This window comes from Telopea speciosissima, chromosome 1 (genome assembly GCF_018873765.1).
Source record: "Telopea speciosissima isolate NSW1024214 ecotype Mountain lineage chromosome 1, Tspe_v1, whole genome shotgun sequence".
NCBI lineage: Eukaryota > Viridiplantae > Streptophyta > Magnoliopsida > Proteales > Proteaceae > Telopea > Telopea speciosissima.
In genome coordinates, this window is record NC_057916.1 from 85,671,760 (window position 1) to 85,693,294 (window position 21,535).

Sequence of the window (21,535 nt, forward strand, 5' to 3'; positions counted from 1 at the left end):
GTTCCCTCTCTTAATGAAGTGTTCTCTCATATCAATCGTCAGGTTAATCCATCTAAATCTGATACTGCTACCAAATACAGCTCAACTTTTGTTGCTAGTCGTGGTCAAGGACGTGGTCGTGGCCAATCCAGGGGTCATGGTCGTGGCCCTCGTGGAAGAGGTACCAGTTACCAATCCTTTGACAAATCTTCCCGCCTATACTCTTATTGTTGCAAACAAAATCATATGGTGGATACTGATGGGCTAAACATGGAAAACCTGAATGGGTAAATGAACTACCCAATACAGCCATGACTGACACTCCTACTGAGAAATATACCAGTGATATGATTCAGACTTCTACATCGGATACTTCATCCACTGTGTCATGATGATTACAACCAGCTAGTCAAACGACTTCAACAACTTGAAGCTGCATCTGCCTCCACCTCTATCACCACCTTAGCATATAAAGGTAACCCGGTCTTTTATCCTTCTTCTACCTCCTGGCTTATTGATTCTGGTGCTTCGTGTGATATGACTGGTAAGTCAAGCCTGTTTTCTTCAATGAATCAAGTTCAAACCTCCTCTAATGTTATCCTTGTTGATGAGTCATCTACTCAGGTAACTAGTCATGAAACTGTTTCCCCAACATCTTCCATGACCTTCTCTCCTGTTCTTCATGTTCCTAACTTACCTCTAAGCCTTCTATTTGTCAGTCAATTTACTAAATCTCTTAATTGTTCTGTGACCTTCTATCTCTTATTGTGTTTTTTAGGACCTTCAAACAAGGAAGATGATTGGTGGAAGGCTCAAGCGTAATGCTCTGTATTACCTGAATGGCACGGGACCTTCTACTGCAGCTACATCTACTACCATACCCTCTACCATGTAATGCCATTTACGACTTGGTTACACGTCTCTACCTAAACTTCAGTTAATGGTTCAAGTCTACCTCTCATCTTAAATGTAAAGCCTTCGAACTGGGCAAACATCATTGTGCCTCCTTTCCTGCTCGTATTACAGCTAGAAGTTCTTCATTGTTTTCTTCAGTGCATTCTGACACTTTGGATCCGTGTCGCATCCATAATAGATTATGACTTTCTTATTTTGTTAGTTTTGTGGACGATTACTCTCGTTCCACTTGGGTTTACTTGTTGAAAGACCGGACTCAATTTTTTACTATTTTTTAAAAAAAAATTTATCAAGAATTAAAAACTCAGTTTGACAAGTCAATTAAAATTTTTCGTGCTGTTAATGCTCTTGAGTACACTCAAACTGAGATTTCTGATTTTTGTCTCACTCAAGGTATTATTCACCAAACTAGTTGCTCGTACACTCCACAGTAAAATGGGGTGGCCGAACACAAAAATAGACACTTACTAGAGGTGACCCGGTCTCTTATGCTCCACATGAATGTCCCCAAACAGTTTTGGTGTGATACTGTCCTCACTGCTTGTTACCTTATTAATCATATGTCGTCGTCTGTTTTAAATAATAAAATCCCTTTTTCTATGCTTGATCGTTCTTTCTTTGCTTCCCCACCACGTGTTTTTGGCTGCGTCTGTTTTGTTCACAACCTTCACCCAGCCATTGATAAATTGTCTCTTTGGCTTATTAAATGTATTTTTCTAATAAACAGCTTATTACTGCTAACGCCACATTTTTTGAAAGTACTCATTATTTTTCTTCTTCTCGTATACCGACTACTATGGACAATGAAGACCTTCTAGGTCCTCCCTTACATGTGATCATACCCATCCCATCCCCTCAACCGATTCAGGTCTATCATCGTCGCCGTTGTCGACCACCTGTCATACCCTCCACTACTACTATTGAGCCAGCCACCACTGACCCTGGACCATTACCCTCTACTCCCAGTGTTCCAGAGCTACCATCCACTACAGCAGATACCACTCCTTCTGACACTCAATTTGATTCAAATGCTAAGGTTTCCCTCGACTTACCAGTTGTTGTTCGTAAAGGTACCCGCTCCTATACTAAAAAATCCCACCAATCCTTAACCATTTATCCCATTATCCCATTCACAAATATGTCTCAATTTCTCATCTTCCACCCCACTATCACCCATTTGCTTCTGCTTTATCTACTAACTTTGTTCCTAAGACCCACCGAGAGGTGTTTAATGTAGTCCTAGATAGGTAGGAGACCTACTAGGAGCCAAACAACAGGATCAAATAACAAAAGGGGCTGCTGGTTTGAATGGACAACACTAGGATTTAGGTCAATTCCTAGGGTTAGGGTAGGATAATGGGAATATAGTTTATACGATTAAACTAGGCAGGTTTTGGGGAGTTTAGAAAGCTAGATTTGGTTAGTTTTAGATGAGAATTCAAAATTCCAGAAATTAGGGTTAGGGTTTCAGGTTTTGGGTTTTAGAAATTAGGTCAAATTTAGGGTTTTGAAAGGCAAATAGGGGCAGCAGCTTAGGTCGAGTGTAGGGGGTGTTAAGGAGAGGCTGTGGTTTGAATTTGAAATAATTCTAATGGTTAAATATGGCTGGACAGCAAGATCTAGGGTTTAATGGAGTTAAGGTTTACGGGATTCAAACCAAAAATAAAGGGGGATCAATTGGGGGGAAGGATTAGAGGATTAGAAGAACAAATTGGGTGTCAAACTTACTGGAGATTCCACTGGCAGCAGCTTGAACAGATGTGAAGGATAGAACAACCTTCGAATTGAAGAAGATCTTCCCAGCCGTCACCGCGTAAGGAGTCAACCGGATTCCACCAGTCTCTTTCCACCTTGATATCCACAAGGATGCACACTCACAAGGAGCAACACTCAACAAAGCAGGACAGCAGCAATGGCAGCAAACAAAAGCTTTTCATTAATCAAATTCGTGTTCCATACTTGGCCCCCTTACAACCTTATATAAAAGACTCAAAATGAGACTCCTACACTAAAAAAGAAAGGCCTAACCCAATCCTTAACCTATTAGGCAACTTAAACTAATTAGGAAACTAAAATACTAAAAGAAATAGACTCAAAACATGGCTAGACTTATAGAGTCCTAATCCAGCCCAACTTACATCACATGACCACTTAACCAAGTCACATGATCACTTAAATTGAACCAATTGGATGCAACCAATTTGAACTGGTTCTATTAAAAAAACATAAAAATAAACTAAGTATTAGGCTAATCCCGTATGCAACCAACGTACCCCTAGTTTAGGCTCATTAAAGTGGCCTAATACATAGAAAACCCTTGGGAACAAAGGCCCAACATGTATATAACCCAACCTTAGGCCTGTTTCTAAATAAATAAGCCAATTTCTATGATGAACCTGCATCAACTCTCCCCAACTTGAAAAAATTCGTCCTTGAATTTTGCAGTGATGGAGGGGAATCAACATGTGATCAGCAACTTTGACCATCCCCAAACAAAATTCCGATGAGGCAGGAACATTGGAGATAAAGTCTTCAATGCGTGGAGCTTTCTCTTCGAAGAACCATGGTGGCATAACAAACTCTATGTGTTCTTTCTTTGAATCAGCAGCAACTGTCAATGTCTCGTCCATCGAGCCTTTAGTGTTAGCAACCTTCTCATCTAATGCGTGAGACACAAGCTCCACCTCTTCAAGAACAGCATCTTGAAGGTCATTGTTTTCCTTTGGAATGCTCTCAATCAACTTTTCATCTTCTACTGTTTCAGCTCTATCCACTTTGTTCTTTTCAATGTATACCTCTTCAGTTGAATCTTCTACAATTGTGTTTTGGACCTCCGCATCAATTTGATGGCCGAGCTTCTCAATTATGATCTCAACTACTGGTGCAGCTTGGTCTACTTGAATTTCTTTAGCTATCGGTTCTTAAATCTCTTCAACACAAACTGCCTTAGTAGAATCTTCTGTTGGTACATCCGCCATTGGTGAAACTTCAAACACAGTCGATGCCACTTGCGTTTGAGTTGACATGTTCGGCAGTCCCTGTGGCTGTACAGTCGATGTGGTCACCTTTGGTTGTAACCCTTTTAGAGTAAACAAATGGTATAGACGGTGTCGATCAGGTAGGGCACACGAGTTGTTTTCAGGTTCAATCCAACATCGTCGCTCGTCCAACCAATCACAACCTACTGCAATAAAGCTCTTTGGAAATGGTACCGACTGACACCAAGCACCGTCAGAGTATGAGGAATGCTCAAATTCAACAAAGACTTTACCTGTAGGCATGATGCAAATCTCTCCTGATTGGGACAACATATCCACCACGGATTGTGAAATAATGTTGTTACGTCGCCTCTCATCAACAATTAATATGACTGTGCTCCCATTGGGTAGACGAACTCGGGTCTTGAAAACAAAGGGAGATGGGTCTTACGAGGCTTGGTTGGAGCTTCCCTCCGCCATAGCTCTGATACCAATTTAATGTAGTCCTAGATAGGTAGGAGACCTACTAGGAGCCAAACAACAGGATCAAATAACAAAAGGGGTTGCTGGTTCGAATGGACAGCACTAGGATTTAGGTCAATTCCTAGGGTTAGGGTAGGATAATGGAAATATAGTTTATACGATTAAACTAGGCAGGTTTTGGGGAGTTTAGAAAGCTAGATTTGGTTAGGTTTAGATGAGAATTCAAAATTCCAGAAATTAGGGTTAGGGTTTCAGGTTTTGGGTTTTAGAAATTAGGTCAAATTTAGGGTTTTGAAAGGCAAATAGGGGCAGCAGCTTAGGTCAAGTGTAGGGGGTGTTAAGGAGAGGCTGTGGTTTGAATTTGAAATAATTCTAATGGTTAAATATGGCTGGGTAGCAAGATCTAGGGTTTTAATGAAGTTAGGGTTTACGGGATTCAAACAAAAAATAAAGGGGGATCAATTGGGGGGAAGGATTAGAGGATTAGAAGAACAAATTGGGTGTCAAACTTACTAGAGATTCCACTGGCAGTAACTTGAACAGATGTGAAGGATAGAACAACCTTCGAATTGAAGAAGATCCTCCCAGCCGTCACCGTGTAAGGAGTCAACCGGATTCCACTAGTCCCTTTCCACCTTGATATCCACAAGGATGCACACTCACAAGGAGCAACACTCAACAGAGCAGGGCAGCAGCAATGGCAGCAAACAAAAGCTTTTCATTAATCAAATTCGTGTTCCATACTTGGCCCCCTTACAACCTTATATAAAAGACTCAAAATTAGACTCCTACACTAAAAAGGAAAGGCCTAATCCAATCCTTAACCTATTAGGCAACTTAAACCAATTAGGAAACTAAAATATTAAAAGAAATAGACTCAAAACATGACTGGACTTATAGAGTCCTAATCCAGCCCAACTTACATCACATGACCACTTAACCAAGTCACATGATCACTTAAATTGAACCAATTGGATGCAACCAATTTGAACCGGTTCAATTAACAAAACATAAAAATAAACTAAGTATTGGGCTAATCCCGTATGCAACCTATGTACCCCTAGTTTAGGCTCATTGAAGTGGCCTAATACATAGAAAACCCTTGGGAACAAAAGCCCAACATGTATATAACCCAACCTTAGGCCTGTTTCTAAAGAAATAAGCCAATTTCTATGATGAACCTGCATCAGTGTTACCTCACCCTGGCTGGAAGGCAGCAACGGACACCGAAATGGATGCTTTGTTATCTCGACACACTTGGACTCTGGTTTCATTACGTCCTGGGAAGGATCTTGTCAAGTGTCGATGAGTTTACACTATTAAATACAATCCTGATGGTTCTTTTGAGTAGCTTAAGGCCAGATTGGTTGCTAAAGGTTATACTCAAACTTATGGTGTTTGATTATTTTGAAACTTTCTCTCGTTGCCCGCTTGAATTCTGTTCGGATTCTTATTTTTCTGGCCATCAACTTAGATTGGCCCTTATATCAGATGGATATCAAAAAAGCTTTTCTTTATGGTGATCTTCAGGAGGAGAGTTCAGCTTCATTGTCACTCAGTTTGGGTTCTCACAATGCTACTCTGACCATTCCGTCTTTGTTCGTCGCCAGAGTTCAAAGGTGGTTGTAATGGTAGTTTATGTGGATAACATTATTATATCTAGTAATGATGCTTCTGGCATTGCTCAAGTTAAATCCTATCTCATCAGCATTTTCAGATGAAAGACTTGGGTGTTCTCAAGTATTTCCTTGGTGTTGAGGTTTTGAAAAGTAGGAAAGGTATTAGCTTATCACAAAGAAAATGTCTTTGATCTCCTATCTGAAACTAGAATGCTTGCTTCCAATCCAGCAGATACTTCCATGGATCCTCCAATAAAAAACTTGGATCCAGTGAGAGATGATTTCACAGATGTACATTAGTATAGATGACTAGTTGGCAAACTCATTTATCTAACTATTACTCGACCAAATATATCCTTTGTCGTTGGAGTTATTGGTCAATTTCACACCAAAGATGATTCACTGGGATGTTGCTTACCGTGTGCTACGATATCTAAAAGGTTCTCTTGGCAAAGGTCTCATTTATCGACCTAATCAAAATTTTAACCTGGTTGGGTTCTCTGATGCTGATTGGGCTGGTGCTGATGGTGATAGGCATACTACGACTGGTTATTGCACCTTTTTTTTTTGTTTTTTGGTAAGAGGTTATTGCACCTTTGTGGGAGGTAACTTAGTCACCTGGAAAAGCAAGAAACAAACTACTGTTGCTAGATGTAGTGTTGAAGCTGAGTATCGGACCATAGTACATACTACTGTTGAATTGATGTGGGTAAAGTCATTGCTTCGGGAGTTGGGCTTTCCTATCACTCAACCTATGCAGATGTTTTGTGACAATCAAGCCACCATTTATATTGCCAATAATCCAGTGTTTCATGAGAGGACGAAGCACATTGAAGTTGATTGTCACTTTGTTAGGGATGCAGTTATGAAGAAGTTGATTTCCACTCCATTTCTTTCCACTACCAATCAACTGGGGAATATGTTTACCAAGCCGTTGTTTGGTCTTGCTTTTCGTAGGAGTTGTTCCAAGCTGGGTCTAGGGGATTTTTAGGCTCCAGCTTGAGGGGAAGTGTCGAAGTATATATCGAGCATTAGGGGTGAAGGGAATCTTGATTAGGATATTCCAATTCCTAATCGAGATTCTCCCCTACTTGGCTCCTTTTCTATTTAGTTTATAACTAGGATTAGTCTAGTTTCTAATTTCCTATTATGTATGTGTGTGTGGATCCTAATATGATTAGGAGCCCTTCCTTGTAATCTAACATATAAATAAAGGCAGTGAGGGGGGGACTGGTTAGTTTTGACAATTGTCTCTATAAGTCCCTATTCCTCTTCTCCATCTCTTCTTCATATCTTCTCTTCTCTACCCTCTCGGTTCTGATAACTGAGTATTCTGATCTGTTACATGGTATTAGAGCACAACCATTAAGTTGTATGTGACTTGCAGTTCTGGTTTGAGAGTCTTCTAAAGCTTATTTTCCTTCAAGGGGTGCAGCACCCTATGCTGCATATTGCTATGGATTAAACCCTAGGTGAAGTTTTTAATTGAAAACTAGATAAGATCATATTTTCTAAGAACAGTATAAACCAAATGTATGTTTTGATTGTTTCAAACTTCCAATAGCTTGCTTCTTCAGTTTTGCTGTCTTCAAGTTCTATGTTGATTTTTGATGACTTGATGTGGCTTAATGTTGATTTTTGATTTGTAACATACTAAATAATGTTAGAAAAGATGGAAAATAAAAAATAATAATAACACTTGGGCACCTAGGCAATGCCTAAGTGGGCACCTTGTCGCCTAAGTGCTTAGGTACCCCTCCACCGCCTTGACAACTATGCTAGTAATTACTATGCATCGCCGCCATCGTCCTAAGAAACCTTGGCTTCAAAAGGAAAAGGGAAACGCCTAAGATCATCAAGAAATGAAGAAGAAGAATGGATTGAAGATGAAAATGCTACAGATGCTTGGGACTTTTTTGAAGAGAAGCCCATCTCTTTGGGTAAGTATGTAAATGTCGACTACAACAACACCAAACACAGCCTTATCCCAACTTAATGGGGTCAGCTACATGGATCCAATCAAACAAAGTAGGTAAAAACCGAGAAGTGAAAGAGAAGAATGGGAAATGAGATGAGAAGTGAAAAATGAAAAATGACAAATGAGCGAAGGAAGATAAAAGAAATGTGAAAGAGGAAAGAGGCACAGCCCAACAAGTCAGGAGAATCTCAGCTAAATAGGGTCTGCTACATGGAACCTTGCCCAAAGTGAAAGAGGAAAGAGGCACAGCCCAACAAGTCAGGAGAATCTCAGCTAAATAAGGTCTTCTACATGGATCCTTGCCCTCCAATAGGCTCTATCCGAGGTCATACATGGCACGAGACCTAGACTATGCATGTCCTTTCTCACAACTTCAGCGTTAAGGGAGCAACATGGATCCTTGCCCTCCAATAAATGTCGACTCTCTCATCAATTTCAGTGTTAAGAGAAAGATTTGATGCCTTGGGTTGGAGTGATATACTATATATTCATAATAAATGCTACCCACAGTTAGTGAGAATATTTTACAGCAACATGAAAGTGTTAGATGAAGGGAAGGATGTGGCTATCGAGACCTATGTTAATAGTAATTCCATCAAATTTAACTGTGAAGTTTTAGGTACAATTCTTGAAATCTCAAAAGGTGGAGAAAAGAAGTATTTGAATACTAAGGAAGATGTCACAAAAGTTATGAATGTTAATCTTGTGTATGAGGCTATTTGTATGAACTATACAAATTCTACCAGGATTAAGGGAACAACACCTAAGACATCTCCCAAAGTTTTGAGTATGATTCTGCAGCATAACATTCTCCCAAGAAGTGGTCATAGAGATGATGTCATACCTTTTCCAAGCATTTCTAACTTATTGCCTGTATGTAGGGATACAAGTGAATCTCCCTTATATAAAGATGAGATATATGATTTTGGGTGGCAATAAGCTCTCTCCAGGATCACTGCCTTATGGTAAAGCTTTAACCAGAATATTTAAGCACTTTGGAGTTAATTTGGAAGGTGAGAATGCTTTGAGAGACACTGAGGATTTTGATTCATCTATACTGAAGAAGATGAGGATCATTGATGCTCCCCCAAGTAGTGATGAGTATGATGATCCCATGAGAGATGCACCTAGAGGTCTCTTCTTCGCATTCTAGCGAACCTCCTCTCACAAGAGAGGAATTTCAGTCTTATGTTCATGAGACTACTCTGAAGTTAAATAGCTTGGATACATGTGTTGAGGACTTACATACTTAGCTCTCCATGTTTACTACAGACTACAGAGATTGTCAGAACTTTCTTGAGGCCACTACTCAGAGTCATTATGATGACATTGAGAACCAGAACCAGTAGATTCTGGACCAAATGAACATCATTCGTGATAATCTTCATGCTTTTTTCCATCCTCCACCTGATTTCCTTGAGTTGTTGCTACATTTACGGTTGTATTCGCAATATTTTAAGCTGTTGTTTTTGGGGCTTTGAAAGCCTATGTCTTGAACTATGGTTGTAATGTTTCTTTTTAGGTGTTGGAACAGTGAGTGTTGTGGTTTTTATGTTGGTTAAAGTTGCTTATTTAAACATTGTTATGTGTTTTAGTTCTTATTACCATGAATCAGTCCTATTCTTGAAGAAAAACATTATATGATTGATTAATATTATGAACGTGTGTGCTTAAAATGTAATTTTCTTTTAAGTTCATACTTTGCATTATCACAGTACTACTTGTAGATCTGTATACTCCTAGATAGCCCTCTTTTTGTCGATGACAAAGGGGGAGAATAATGGTGGAAATTTGTTAGAGTTCATGTAATGAGGGTGGGCCTTGGTGCAACGGTAAGGTTGCTCCATTGCGACCAAGAAGTCACGGATTCGAATCGTGGAAACAGCCTCTCTGCGAAAGCAGGGGTAAGGCTGCGAACACTATGACCCTCCCCAGACCCCGCAGTGGCGGGAGCCTCGTGCACTGGGTACACCCTTTTTTGTGTTTTTACTATTTTTACCTTTTTACCTCCCTTAGCTAACTTATATTAGCATGGGGGTAGGTATATAATTTCTCTTGTATTTGGCTAAGTGAATCAATATAGGGAAGAGAAGTTGTTATGTGTCGATTTTTATTTAGGTGTAGTTCTTTGTGATTATAGTTAGTTATTATAAATTTATTATTAATTATAGGAAAATTTACACATACCCCCCTGAGGTTTAACGAAAGGATATTTTCAACCCCCAGGTTTGGAAAATTCTGTGTACCCCCCTGAGGTTTGCAAACGGTAACAGATAGGTCCATTCCGTCAGTTCATGACTAACACTGTTAAAAAGTAGACTTGAACTGACGGAATTGCCCTTACACAAAAATAAAAAAAAATAAAAAAAACAACTGCAACTCATTTTCCCCAAATCGATTGGGGAAGATGAGTTGCAGGTATACCTTTCTCTCTCTCTCTTGTCAAGTTTTAATGGGTTCTTTTTTTTCCCTTTTTGAATCCAGCAAGAAAGGATCCTAGAAACCAGCAAGCAATCGAATGGTTAGTTCTGAAATCAGGGACTGGCGGTAACTCGAGCACATTTTAGGGCTCGATTATGATGATAGGAGAAGCTAATGGGGGCAAGAACTTGGAGTTTGAGTTGCCCTACGGAGGCGATCTGTTTCATGAAGTACCAGGTCAAACTGATTGGCATAAGAGAATTCCAACAAACTCAAATCAGTTTCAGAAGTACCCTAAGGGGTCTTCTTCTTCTTCTTCTTCTTCTTCTTCAGTTTTTAGTACTAAATCCTCATCCTGTGTCCAATTTCTTTTTATTTTTCTTTGAATCCGCTTCAGAAGAGGAGAAATGAGGCAAACATTTCGAATATTTTTCGGTCAATTAAAATTGAAAAAGAGAACAATTTACAAATACATAAACCTTGGAAACGATCACCATCTTTCTGGGTAGAAGATCCTTTTCCTTTGTCAAACTTTTAATTCAGTTTTATCAGTTTCAGTTACGATTTCAGCCTTTCAGGTTTTGCTTTTCCCAGATTCCAGAGCTCCCTTGACTTTTGGTCCTTGTGACTCACAGGAAAAGAATTCAAGAAACCTGTGGAAATCTCCCTGGATTATCTTTCTAGTTTTCATCATTGATCTACACTGCCTTGCCATTTCTGTCCTCTTTTTCTTTTACCTAAAATTGAGGGTCGTCCTCTCTTCCTCATTGTTTCTTCTTTTTCTTCTTTGCTGGACAATTAATTTCTCTGAATTTGCCTTTCTTAGAGCTCTCAGAAGATTAAGAAAACAAGAGGATTTTTTAAAACAACAGAAGATTTTGAATTCGGGGTAGTAGATTATGAAGTGAGAAAGTTAGGAGGTTGAGGAGAGAAAAGCAGTGAATTGTGATTAGTAATAGAGCGATTGAGAAGATGAAGATGCGCCGTCATTTACCAAAAATGGATTCAGAGCAATAGGGATAAAATTACAGGTCATAAGTTCACTGGGCGAGATGTGCTGGAGATTTTTCCCTATACTATGAGCACCCAACCCTCGACAACATTGTGTTTATAGCAATACTTCGCCACACTCCTTAGTCCTTTCTGCTTCAAACTCCACCCACCTTCTTTTTCTCCTTCACCACATAGAAAGAAGAGAATAGTTTTCATGACTAGTTGCAGAGGAACCACCAGAACCACCAAAATAGGAATTCCGCAAAAATTCCCCTACCTTTTTTTTGTTAGCCAAAAGGGCTTCCCTGTGGAGACTTCCCTTGTTTTAGGGTTTATCGCGATAATTGAAATTTGATCCTTGATTCGATTTTGAACTTTGGGAATTACAGAACCCTTATGTGTTTGTTCTGGAATAGAGGAGGTTGAGATTGGATTACATATAACCTTCGCTCGCCGTGCCACTGTGTCGGTTTCCATGGTGTTTCCATTTCTGCAACTCATCTTCCCAAAAATCGATTGGGGAAGATGAGTTGCAGGTGTTTTTTTTTATTTTTTTATTTTTTTATTTTTGTGTAAGGGCAATTCCGTCAATTCAAATCTACTTTTTAACAGTGTTAGTCATGAACTGACGGAATGGACCTATCTGTTACCGTTTGCAAACCTCAGGGGGGTATGCAGAATTTTCCAAACCTGGGGGTTGAAAATATTCTTTCATTAAACCTCAGGGGGGTATGTGTAAATTTCCCTTAATTATATGTATCTACGGGATGGTGGTTATTTATTATATGTAGTTATTACAAGTGGGATAAGTTTAGAGAGATATTTTAGGAGTTGAGAGAAATTGTAGGAGTGGGGAAGTGGGTAGTTAATATTAGCCGTGCATTTATTGATGTATGAAGAAGTAGAAAGGGATGAGAAAAATATTAATTAATTCTTGAGTTTATCTTGAGAGAGGATTGGCGACCTCCCAATTGCGCTAGGACGCCATTGCTTCGTCTGTAAAGCAAAACTCTATCCCAAATTTATCTCTCTCTTCCTCTCTTTCTATCCCTACTATTTCTCTTTTATTTTATTTTATTTTCACATTATCTTGCTCGTAACAAATGGAATCAAAGCCAGGCATGGCGGAGGAAATCGACCGTTCCGGGTCTATGCGGGTGTATCCTCCTCTGTTCAATGGCTGGATGGAAGTGATTTGCTCAACAAAGATTGACTGTCTTGAGTGCATACGAGTTTTTCATCAGGTTTTTCAAATGTTGGTATTGTTGGACAGACGAGTTCATGGGTGTAATATTGGCAATCAGCGGAAGCAAAACAAGATTTGGGATCCGGGTGGAATTGTTTTTAATTTTTATTTGTAATTTAATGGTCTTGAGGACAAGACCAAAATTTAGGGGGATGGAATGTTATGTGTCGATTTTTATTTAGGTGTAGTTCTTCGTGATTATAGTTAGTTATTATAAATTTATTATTAATTATATGTATCTACGGGATGGTGGTTATTTATTATATGTAGTTATTAAAAGTGGGATAAGTTTAGAGAGATATTTTAGGAGTTGAGAGAAATTGTAGGAGTGGGTAAGTGGGTAATTAATATTAGCCGTGTATTTATTGATGTATGAAGAAGTAGAAAGGGATGAGAAAAATATTAATTAATTCTTGAGTTTATCTTGAGAGAGGATTGGCGACCTACCAATTGGGCCAGGACGCCATTGCTTCGTCTGTAAAGCGAAACTCTATCCCAAATTTATCTCTCTCTTCCTCTCTTTCTATCCCTACTATTTCTCTTTTATTTTATTTTATTTTATTTTCAGATTATCTTGCTCGTAACAGAAGTATATTCTCTCCCACAACATTCTACCGCCAACTCCCTCTCCTCTTCTTCTTCTTCCTACTCTTATCTTCTCCCTTCTCTTCTTGTTCTCTTGCAACCTTTAATTTCCAACTAAAACTTGAGGAAGTTATGAGGTGTGTTTGGAGAAAAAGGTGGTTTATGCTCTATGATATACAACAACAACTCAGCCTTATCCCAACTAAATGGGGTTGGCTGCATGGATCCTTGCCCTCCAATCAGCTCTATTCGAGGCCATGTTTGATACAAGGCATAAGCTTGTCTTTTGATGCAGATTTATCACCAAACTGGGCTTCTTTTATTAGGAATAAGTCTAGGATAGGGTAATATACATGTTGGGCCTTTGATCCCATGGGTTTTCTATATAACAGGCCATTTTTATGGTCCTAAAATATGGGTACTAAGGTTACATATGGGATAAGTTAGTAGATTTCTTTTTATTTGGTTAGTGGTCATGTGATCATTTAAGTGATCATGTGACTTGGTTAAGTGGTCATGTGACTATTTAATTGTTATTTAAGTTGGATTGGATTAGGACTCTATATGTCCAGCCATGTTTTGAGTCTATTTCCTTTAGTATTTCAGTTTCCTAGTGTGGTTAAGTTACCTAATAAGTTAAGGATTGGGTTAGGCCTTTCCTTTTTAGAGTAGGAGTCTATTTTTGAGTCTTTTATACAAGGTTGTAAGGTGGGCAAGCATGGAACACGAATTTTGATATTAATGAAAGCTTTTGCTGCTCTTCTTCTACATTGAAGATTTTTGTCTTGTGTTTGATCAAGGCTGGTGGGATCGGTGTTTGATCCGATTGACACCTTGCGGTATGAAGCCCGGGTGGTTCTTTTGAAGCTCTCCTTCAAGTTCTTTGAAGATCTCTTATAATTTTCAAAATCAAGACTCAAGAATTATTCAAGATCCTCTAACCAATTGAGCTGCCCTTGCAACAACAGTAAGTTTGAATCAACCCATCAATACCCATTCTTCTCCTAATCCTCCAAACCACCCCAAAACCCCAATTTTCCCACCCATCTCTTGAAACCATCCCATCTCCCAAAATTCTTAACAAACCATTCAGCTAACAACACCTTCATATAATTGGATCGAGTATTCTCCAGCCCAATTGGAATACTCGAACCAAGCTGTTTTCCTATTACCCTCCATCACTAAACAACATTCCCATAACCTAAATTCTACCCAGACCAAACCAGCTAGCAAAATCCCTCCTTTTTTAGTTAAAACTCTCCACACCTGCCCCTATAGCATTCGATCCAAACCCTAACCCTAATTTCACCAAAAACCCTATTTTGACCTAGCCAATTCACCTGTTCACAACAGATCCTGGTTTACTGGCTCCTAGTTGGTCTCCTACCAATCTAGGACTACATTATCTTTCCTCACCACTTCTCCTAGGGTCATTTTAGATCTGCCTCTGGCTCTTTTAGTTCCTTCAATCTGAATCAAATCACTCCTTTGTACTGGAGCATTCAAAGGCTTCCAATGAACATGACCATGCCACCTGAAATGACTTTCTCGTAGCTTATCATGTACCAGGTCTACTCCCAAATCAACTCTAATATGATCATTCCCTACTTTATCCTTCCTAGTTTTGCCACTCATCCATCTCCACATCCTCATCTCTGCTACACTAAGTTTATCTATATGCTTCTTAACTACCAACATTCCACATCATACATCATAGTCAGTCGTATGACTGTCCTATATAATTTTCCTTTTAAGTTTTAAAGGAATACGTCAATCACACAACACTACGGACACACCTCTCCACTTCATCCATCCTATTTTAATTCTCCGTGAAACATCATCCTTTATATCACCTTATTTATTTATGATTGAACCCAAATACCTAAAATAATCACTTTGCGGAATCTCCCTCTCATCAATTTTCACCACCTCATTATCCATCCTAGTGTAACTAAAGTTACACACTATATAATCCCTCTTCGTTCTACTTATCTTAAAAGCTTTTGATTCCAAGGTTGATCTCCATAGCTCCAACTTAGTGTTAATACCTACTTTTGTCGCATCCACCAAAACAATATCATCAACAAAAAAGATACACCAAAGAACCTCATCTTGAATGTCTCTGGTTAAATCATCTATGATAAGCGCAAAAAAATAAGGGCTTAAAGTTATTTGATATAACCCACTTGTAACTGGGAATTTACTACCTAGATCCCCCCCCCACAATTCTTACACTAGTCACCACACCATCATACATATCTTTAATTATGTCTACATATTTACTTGAAACACTTCTCATATCTTGTACTTGCTAGATTAACTCTCAAGGGACTCTGACATAAGCTTTTCTAGGTCAATAAAGACCATATGGACTACCCAATAATTGAAATTGTTAGGAGTATCCCAAAATATTTGTATACTTTCACTATGTTCATTGCTTTAAATTCCATCGTTTGCACTTACAAAAAGTTGTTTAGTTTATGGCATAAATTGTGAGGGAGTATCTAAACTTTTTCCACCATAGTTTGCCATCACCCAAAGAGGGGAAGATAGATGAGGAATTGTTAATTAGTTTTGGTGATAACTTTTTTTCTCCTATAAGGATCAGAGAAATATTAACGAAAAAGAGGAAGAATGAATTACAGAATTAACGTCCAGTCATACCCAGGCGGAGAGGACACCCCACCTTCAGCATTGCCATCGGCAGGGAGGATCCAACTCAAATCCAAAAAAGAAACAGAAAGGACTACCTAAAAAAACGATATCTAGGTCTGCCCATCATATCACGGTGAATCTCCTCTGTAATATATTGAGGGAAATCCGAAACAGAAGAAGACACACAAGATTTAGCTGCCTCCTTAGCCACAAAGGCTGCAATAGGATTAGATTCAAGAAAACAATGTGTGATCTTCCATCGAATCGAACCAAGGTAAGATTGCAGAGATACCCAACGTTACCAAAAGGACCACGAAATATGATTTCATTGCATCAGAAACACAACCACAACTGAGTCACATTCAATTCATAGGTTCGAAACACCTAACTCCACTGCCTTTGAAAGTCCACGCAAAAGAGCCACGAACTCTACCACAAAATTTGTTTTGTGACCAATAAATTCCTTGAAAGCTAAAATCACAGAACCCAGATGATCTCTAGACAATGGTTTTGGTGATAACTAAATGTCTCTCTCAAGGGAAAAAGATTCCCTTATCTTGATAAATCCAACCTCACTAGTTTGGTTTGTAAGTTTGTAGGATGGTGTGTATTAAGCATAGTTTCTATGGTTGGTCAAGTATCTTGGCCTTCCATCATACGGCTGCAAGTGACAAATCTCAAATATAATCAAGAGCCTTGCGTAAGTCCAGCCCAGTTGGAGATGATCATACACGCAGTGGCCAGTGGGTTAAAAGCTTCAATGGTTTATCAAGGACTTCACTGCATGACATCTCTAGACTTACGATTTTATGTTATATTATTTGTATATCTTGTAAAGACTTGAGTACTCATTGTAAGATGATTCTCACACTGGACACCAAAGGCACCAAACCAAAATGACCTAAACTAGACCGTATTGGCAGACCCTAACTTGAGTATCATTTGGTTCTGTGTCTCGGGAAAGGCAAAATGGTATAAGAGGTTTTTGACTTAGTAAATATGCTCTAACTGGTTAAAATCTAAAGAAATCAAAATCCCATAATGGCAAAGCCCTAAAGGGCTGCCGGTCAATGCAACCGGCAGACCGATTCCCAACCAGTCGGTGCAGCCTGAGACCCTCAGGACCTGCTGATTGATGCAACCAGCTGACTGGTTACGACCGGTAGTTGGGTCCCAAGGATGGCTTACTAATGCAAACTTGAACTCGAACCAGGGAAAAATCCAGTGGGAGATCGATTGCAGCAGGATCAATAAAATAAGGAAGAACAAAATTGAATAACTGAATGCTTTATTTCTCTTTTTCTTTTACATATGAAAAAACATAAAAGGGTATGGAAGAAGAAGAGGGGGATAGGGGACTCTCTCAGTCCAGGGTCTCTCACCCATGGCCTCTCACCGTTGCTGCATCCCACAGCCACTGCCTCTCACAACTTCCAGCCATAGCTCTCTATTTTCTTCAATCTTCAACCATGCCTTTTATTCTGCCTTGCTCCTTATTTATATAATAATCCGTTACAGATCTTTAGACCTTTCCTAATTAAAACCAATTACAAAGCAACTCAATCCCAATCTAATTAAGAAACTAAGGAATTCCAGAAAGGAAACTACTAATTCATAAAACCTAAGACAATCTTCTAGGAATAAAATCCCCTATAATTGATTACAAAATAAAACCCAACTAAAATAGGAAACTAATCCTAGATTGCTTTCTAAATCCGATTATATCATATATAACTTGATAAATCTGTGACCAACCGGTAGCCAGCAATGGTCTTAACGTCGAAAATTTTATAAAAAAACACTCTTCACGTGCAAGCGGTCAACCAGTTGGGCAGTTTATTTGCTCATTAGACCTTGTTATGGAGAGTAATTTTGAACCCAATTGAGCACTATTCCACATTAGTAAATGGACACAAATATTTTTGCGTATTGTGTTCTATGGATTTATGCAATAATTATTAGACTAGCCCCTAGAGCCTTAAGCAGATCAACCTAGCCTGGTTTAGTACCTTGCAGCAGGTAAAGTTTATCTCAATGCAGCCTTTCTAAAATCCATTTTAGCCCTTCCATGGAATTCCAAATAATCAGAGCTTTCCCCTTTCACAAAAGGACTCCCGGAGTAATGCAAACCAGAAATAAAGCAAAAGTGAGGACTTCAGACTGCAGTATGTTTGAAGCCAAATGAAGCAAAGCACAGCAAATTTTAAAATTGACGGAAATCCTAAATACGAGACATAACACGTCTTCCTTTGTTGATGGCAGCATACATTGTCCATCATTTGAGATTGCTTTCCTTACATTTACAATGAATCCCTCTACTTGTCTAGCGTTCCATTAACTTCAAATTAGAATTTGACACTGGGGCAACCCCAAAGACGCATAGCAGCTATTGAACTGGGTTTTGCAGATAATATGAGTTACAACCCCCTTCACAACCTATATAACACAATTCTATACTAGCGAAGTCTTTTTAAGCGCTGTAGTGAACATAGAAATGCAAAGTACAAAAGAGAATAGGGATTAAATCAAACTAAACACACAAAGCAAGTAAGCAAGAGCGAACGCGCGAGAGAGAGGCTAAAAGTTAAAATGGTTGAATAAATTCAAAGAAAAGAATACCCACCTGCAGATTGATGGATTACAGGGTGATCTATACAGGCTAAAAGTCAATATGATTGAAAGAAGTCGTAAAGAGAGCACCAACCTGCCGAGAGATGGACTCGTGAGCGACCTGATAATCCTTTTGAAGGACATATAGACCAACAGCTGACGCTGTTGCAGCACCTGCAAAGAAAGATGCTAACCTAACTCTCAAAACGTACCCCATCTCGTTCTCCTGTGCCGCAGATCAGATCAGAATTGGAGTCTCTGGTTTTCTTCGTATACAACAAAAGCGAAGAGATTGCGAGGATGCAAGTATTATGTTTGTTAAAGGGCTTGACAGAAAACTAGATATTGAGGTGGGAACCTTAGGGACACACTAGCACGAAAGAGATTTCCGCGGCAGACTCGCGCACTTGACTCTCTAAGTCTCTACGGCACATGCATATCCCTGTCCTCGCATCCGTTGCACGAGCGCATGGAGTATTTGGTATTTAGGAACATTGCGCTCTATTTCTCCCACAATAAATATTTGTTGCAAATTCGCGAATAATTCGGGTCCAAGACCCTGTTTGTTTCGACATATATTTCATTAAAATAAACATGAAATTTTCCGACTGATACAAATATGGTGGCAGATTGGATAGAGTTCGAATGCTACAAACAAGGTTAGTCAAAGTGATAAAAATAAAGTTTTGAAAATCTATCATAAGGGGTCAGCTCATTGGCAAAAGACCAACTCCTCAAATAAGAGGTCATGAGTTCAAACCATCTTGGGTTCTATCCCCATCCTTTAATTCCACCCCCCCCCCTATTATACAAGCTCTTAATTAAAAAAAAAAAAGTTTTGAAAATCTAATAGAAAAAGTAAGGATGGAGTTTTCCTTCAACCACGGTGAATGGGACCATGGGACCGGAGAAGGTGGGAAGTGAATGGGATCATGGGACCGGAGAAGGTGGGAATGGGTCTTGGGAGGGTTTTTTTTTTTTTTTGGTTAATTGGGAGCTTTTTACATATATAGTTGATAGAAAGGGGGGATAGAACCGGGGAGGGGATAAGATACCAACCAAGAGACTCGAACTCGAGACCTCTTGGTGAGCATGGGCATGAAGCGCACCACAGCTCACCAACTGAGCCAAGCAGCTGTTGGTATTGGGAGGGTATTTTGAAACATATCAAAATGTTAGGATGGTGGGTGAACCGTCCTCTATGGGTGGAGGAAAACTTTATCCAAAATAGTATGTCTCCTATGATCAATCCACCCATTAAAGCTTTCATGACTAACCACTTGATATGCCACATAGTAAAATGATTCAATTCAATAATTGAATTGGAAGCGCACGTTCTCTAGATTGGCCGCATGTCAATTTTCATGACAAAATTCTATCCTTTAACCGCCATGCATGATATTTTTCCCTTGTAACTTTAGCAGTCCATTTGCTTTATAAAATGTAATGAATCTTCAAAAGCTTATACTGTCAAAACCAAAGCAAAAGCGTTTGTTGACACCAAACTGAACTGTTTATCGTGAGACCGTTTAGTTAAATAATTTAAATAGAATCGAACCGTTTAAATCGATTAATATATACATAGTGCTCCATTTAAAAATATACATCTCAAGGGTGCAACTTGGGCAAGAAAACCCGAGCCCAGCCTAAATTTTTTGGACTTGGGCCCAAACAAAAACATACTTGAATGTAGGATAGGTTTAATGTATTAAGCAGGGGAATATACATATCATCGTTAATTAAGTATATGTATTAGGAGATAACATAATATTAATATCTATAGCATAGAAAAATATATAGAAATTCTACCAAAAAAAAAAGAAAAATATATAGAAATTTTACCAAAAAATGAAAAATATATAGAAATTGTATATGCGAAAACCAAGCCCACGACCGTAAGTTTGGGCTTTTGTTGAGGCCTCGGCTGAGCTGAGTCCTGCATGTGGGAGCCCGAGGGTTCACACTTCCAAACCTGAGCCCAACCCCAGAATTGCACCCAGATACGTCTGTTTTGTTTACTTTATGGGTACCATCTTTAAAATTGAGCTTTGAGAAAAAATATTGCTACAGTGTCCTTGTACAAATCCCTTTATAGCCTCTTCACATAAAAGTGGGAATCACTATGACATTTTTCTCTCCTATTATGATTATGTGGGTTTTACGTGGATGAAACCATTTTTCAACCGTTCATTTGTAGCTGTGTGCAGATTCTTTTTTTGTGTGCCCTTTAGGAAATTGTCCCCTTGAACTTTTTTATATTTATATTTTCCATTTCAAGAAAAGTTTGTTGGTCACCATGCAAAAATGGAATCTTTATTAGTGACAACATTGCACCAATCATTACTCCCCATTACTCCCATCCTCTATTGACAAATATCCGAAAATGCATTGAAACTCACGATCGGATCTTCTGTTTTTTGGTAACTACGATCGGATCTTCAAAATGCCCCAAAAGCGAGCCACTCATGGTACTTGTCCCGACCAATGTCCATCACCGCTTTTCTTTAAACTACTATTTATTTTAGAAGAGGGCGGACCTTCATGCTACGGTAAAGATTGATCCATTGTTACTAAGTGGTTATGGGTTCAAGTCTAGAAACAGTCCCTTTGTTAAGGCTACATACATTATGACCCTCCCTAGACCCTGCAATGGTGGGAACCTCGTGCACTAGATACGTCCTTTACTCTTTATTTTAGAAGGTTTACATCTACTATTTTATATGGAAACAAATGCAACCTTAACTTGGCACAAAATAAGTGCAGTTTTAACTCAGATCTTCGGATTGAATTCTTCAATGCAAAGTCTTAAAAAAAGGGGAAATTCATGCTTACACCCTCTGTACTTTGCTTAAAGTACTATTCAACATGAGTTTAAAAAATCACACTTGTACACTCTTCTCATTTATAAAAACTACAAAATTGACCATCCGTTAGAATGTGACTCTTGAGTTACGATGTCATCACTCATCATTGCTTTTCATTTGAAATGATCATTCTACCCTCTTCAAGCTGAAAAAAAAAAAACATAGAATTCAAATTCGATGGCTAATAGCCTAATACCCTTCCTGCATTA

At 38.9% G+C, this 21,535-nt stretch overlaps 2 protein-coding genes across 2 annotated transcripts in view; both read right to left on the reverse strand.

Moving 5' to 3' along the window:
- The window catches only part of LOC122672597 (endoglucanase 1-like), an 18,861-nt gene extending 16,639 nt beyond the window's left edge, over positions 1-2,222 (reverse strand). Inside the window, exon 1 of the mRNA XM_043870060.1 lies at positions 2,212-2,222. The gene's annotated coding sequence lies outside the window, so the exon portion shown is untranslated. The remainder of the gene's footprint in view (positions 1-2,211) is intronic.
- The window catches only part of LOC122672655, a 22,020-nt gene extending 3,189 nt beyond the window's left edge, over positions 1-18,831 (reverse strand). Inside the window, exon 1 of the mRNA XM_043870121.1 lies at positions 18,557-18,831. Coding sequence (XP_043726056.1) covers positions 18,557-18,679 — 123 coding nt within the window. The 5' untranslated portion in view covers positions 18,680-18,831. The remainder of the gene's footprint in view (positions 1-18,556) is intronic.
- Positions 18,832-21,535: the final 2,704 nt, after the last annotated feature.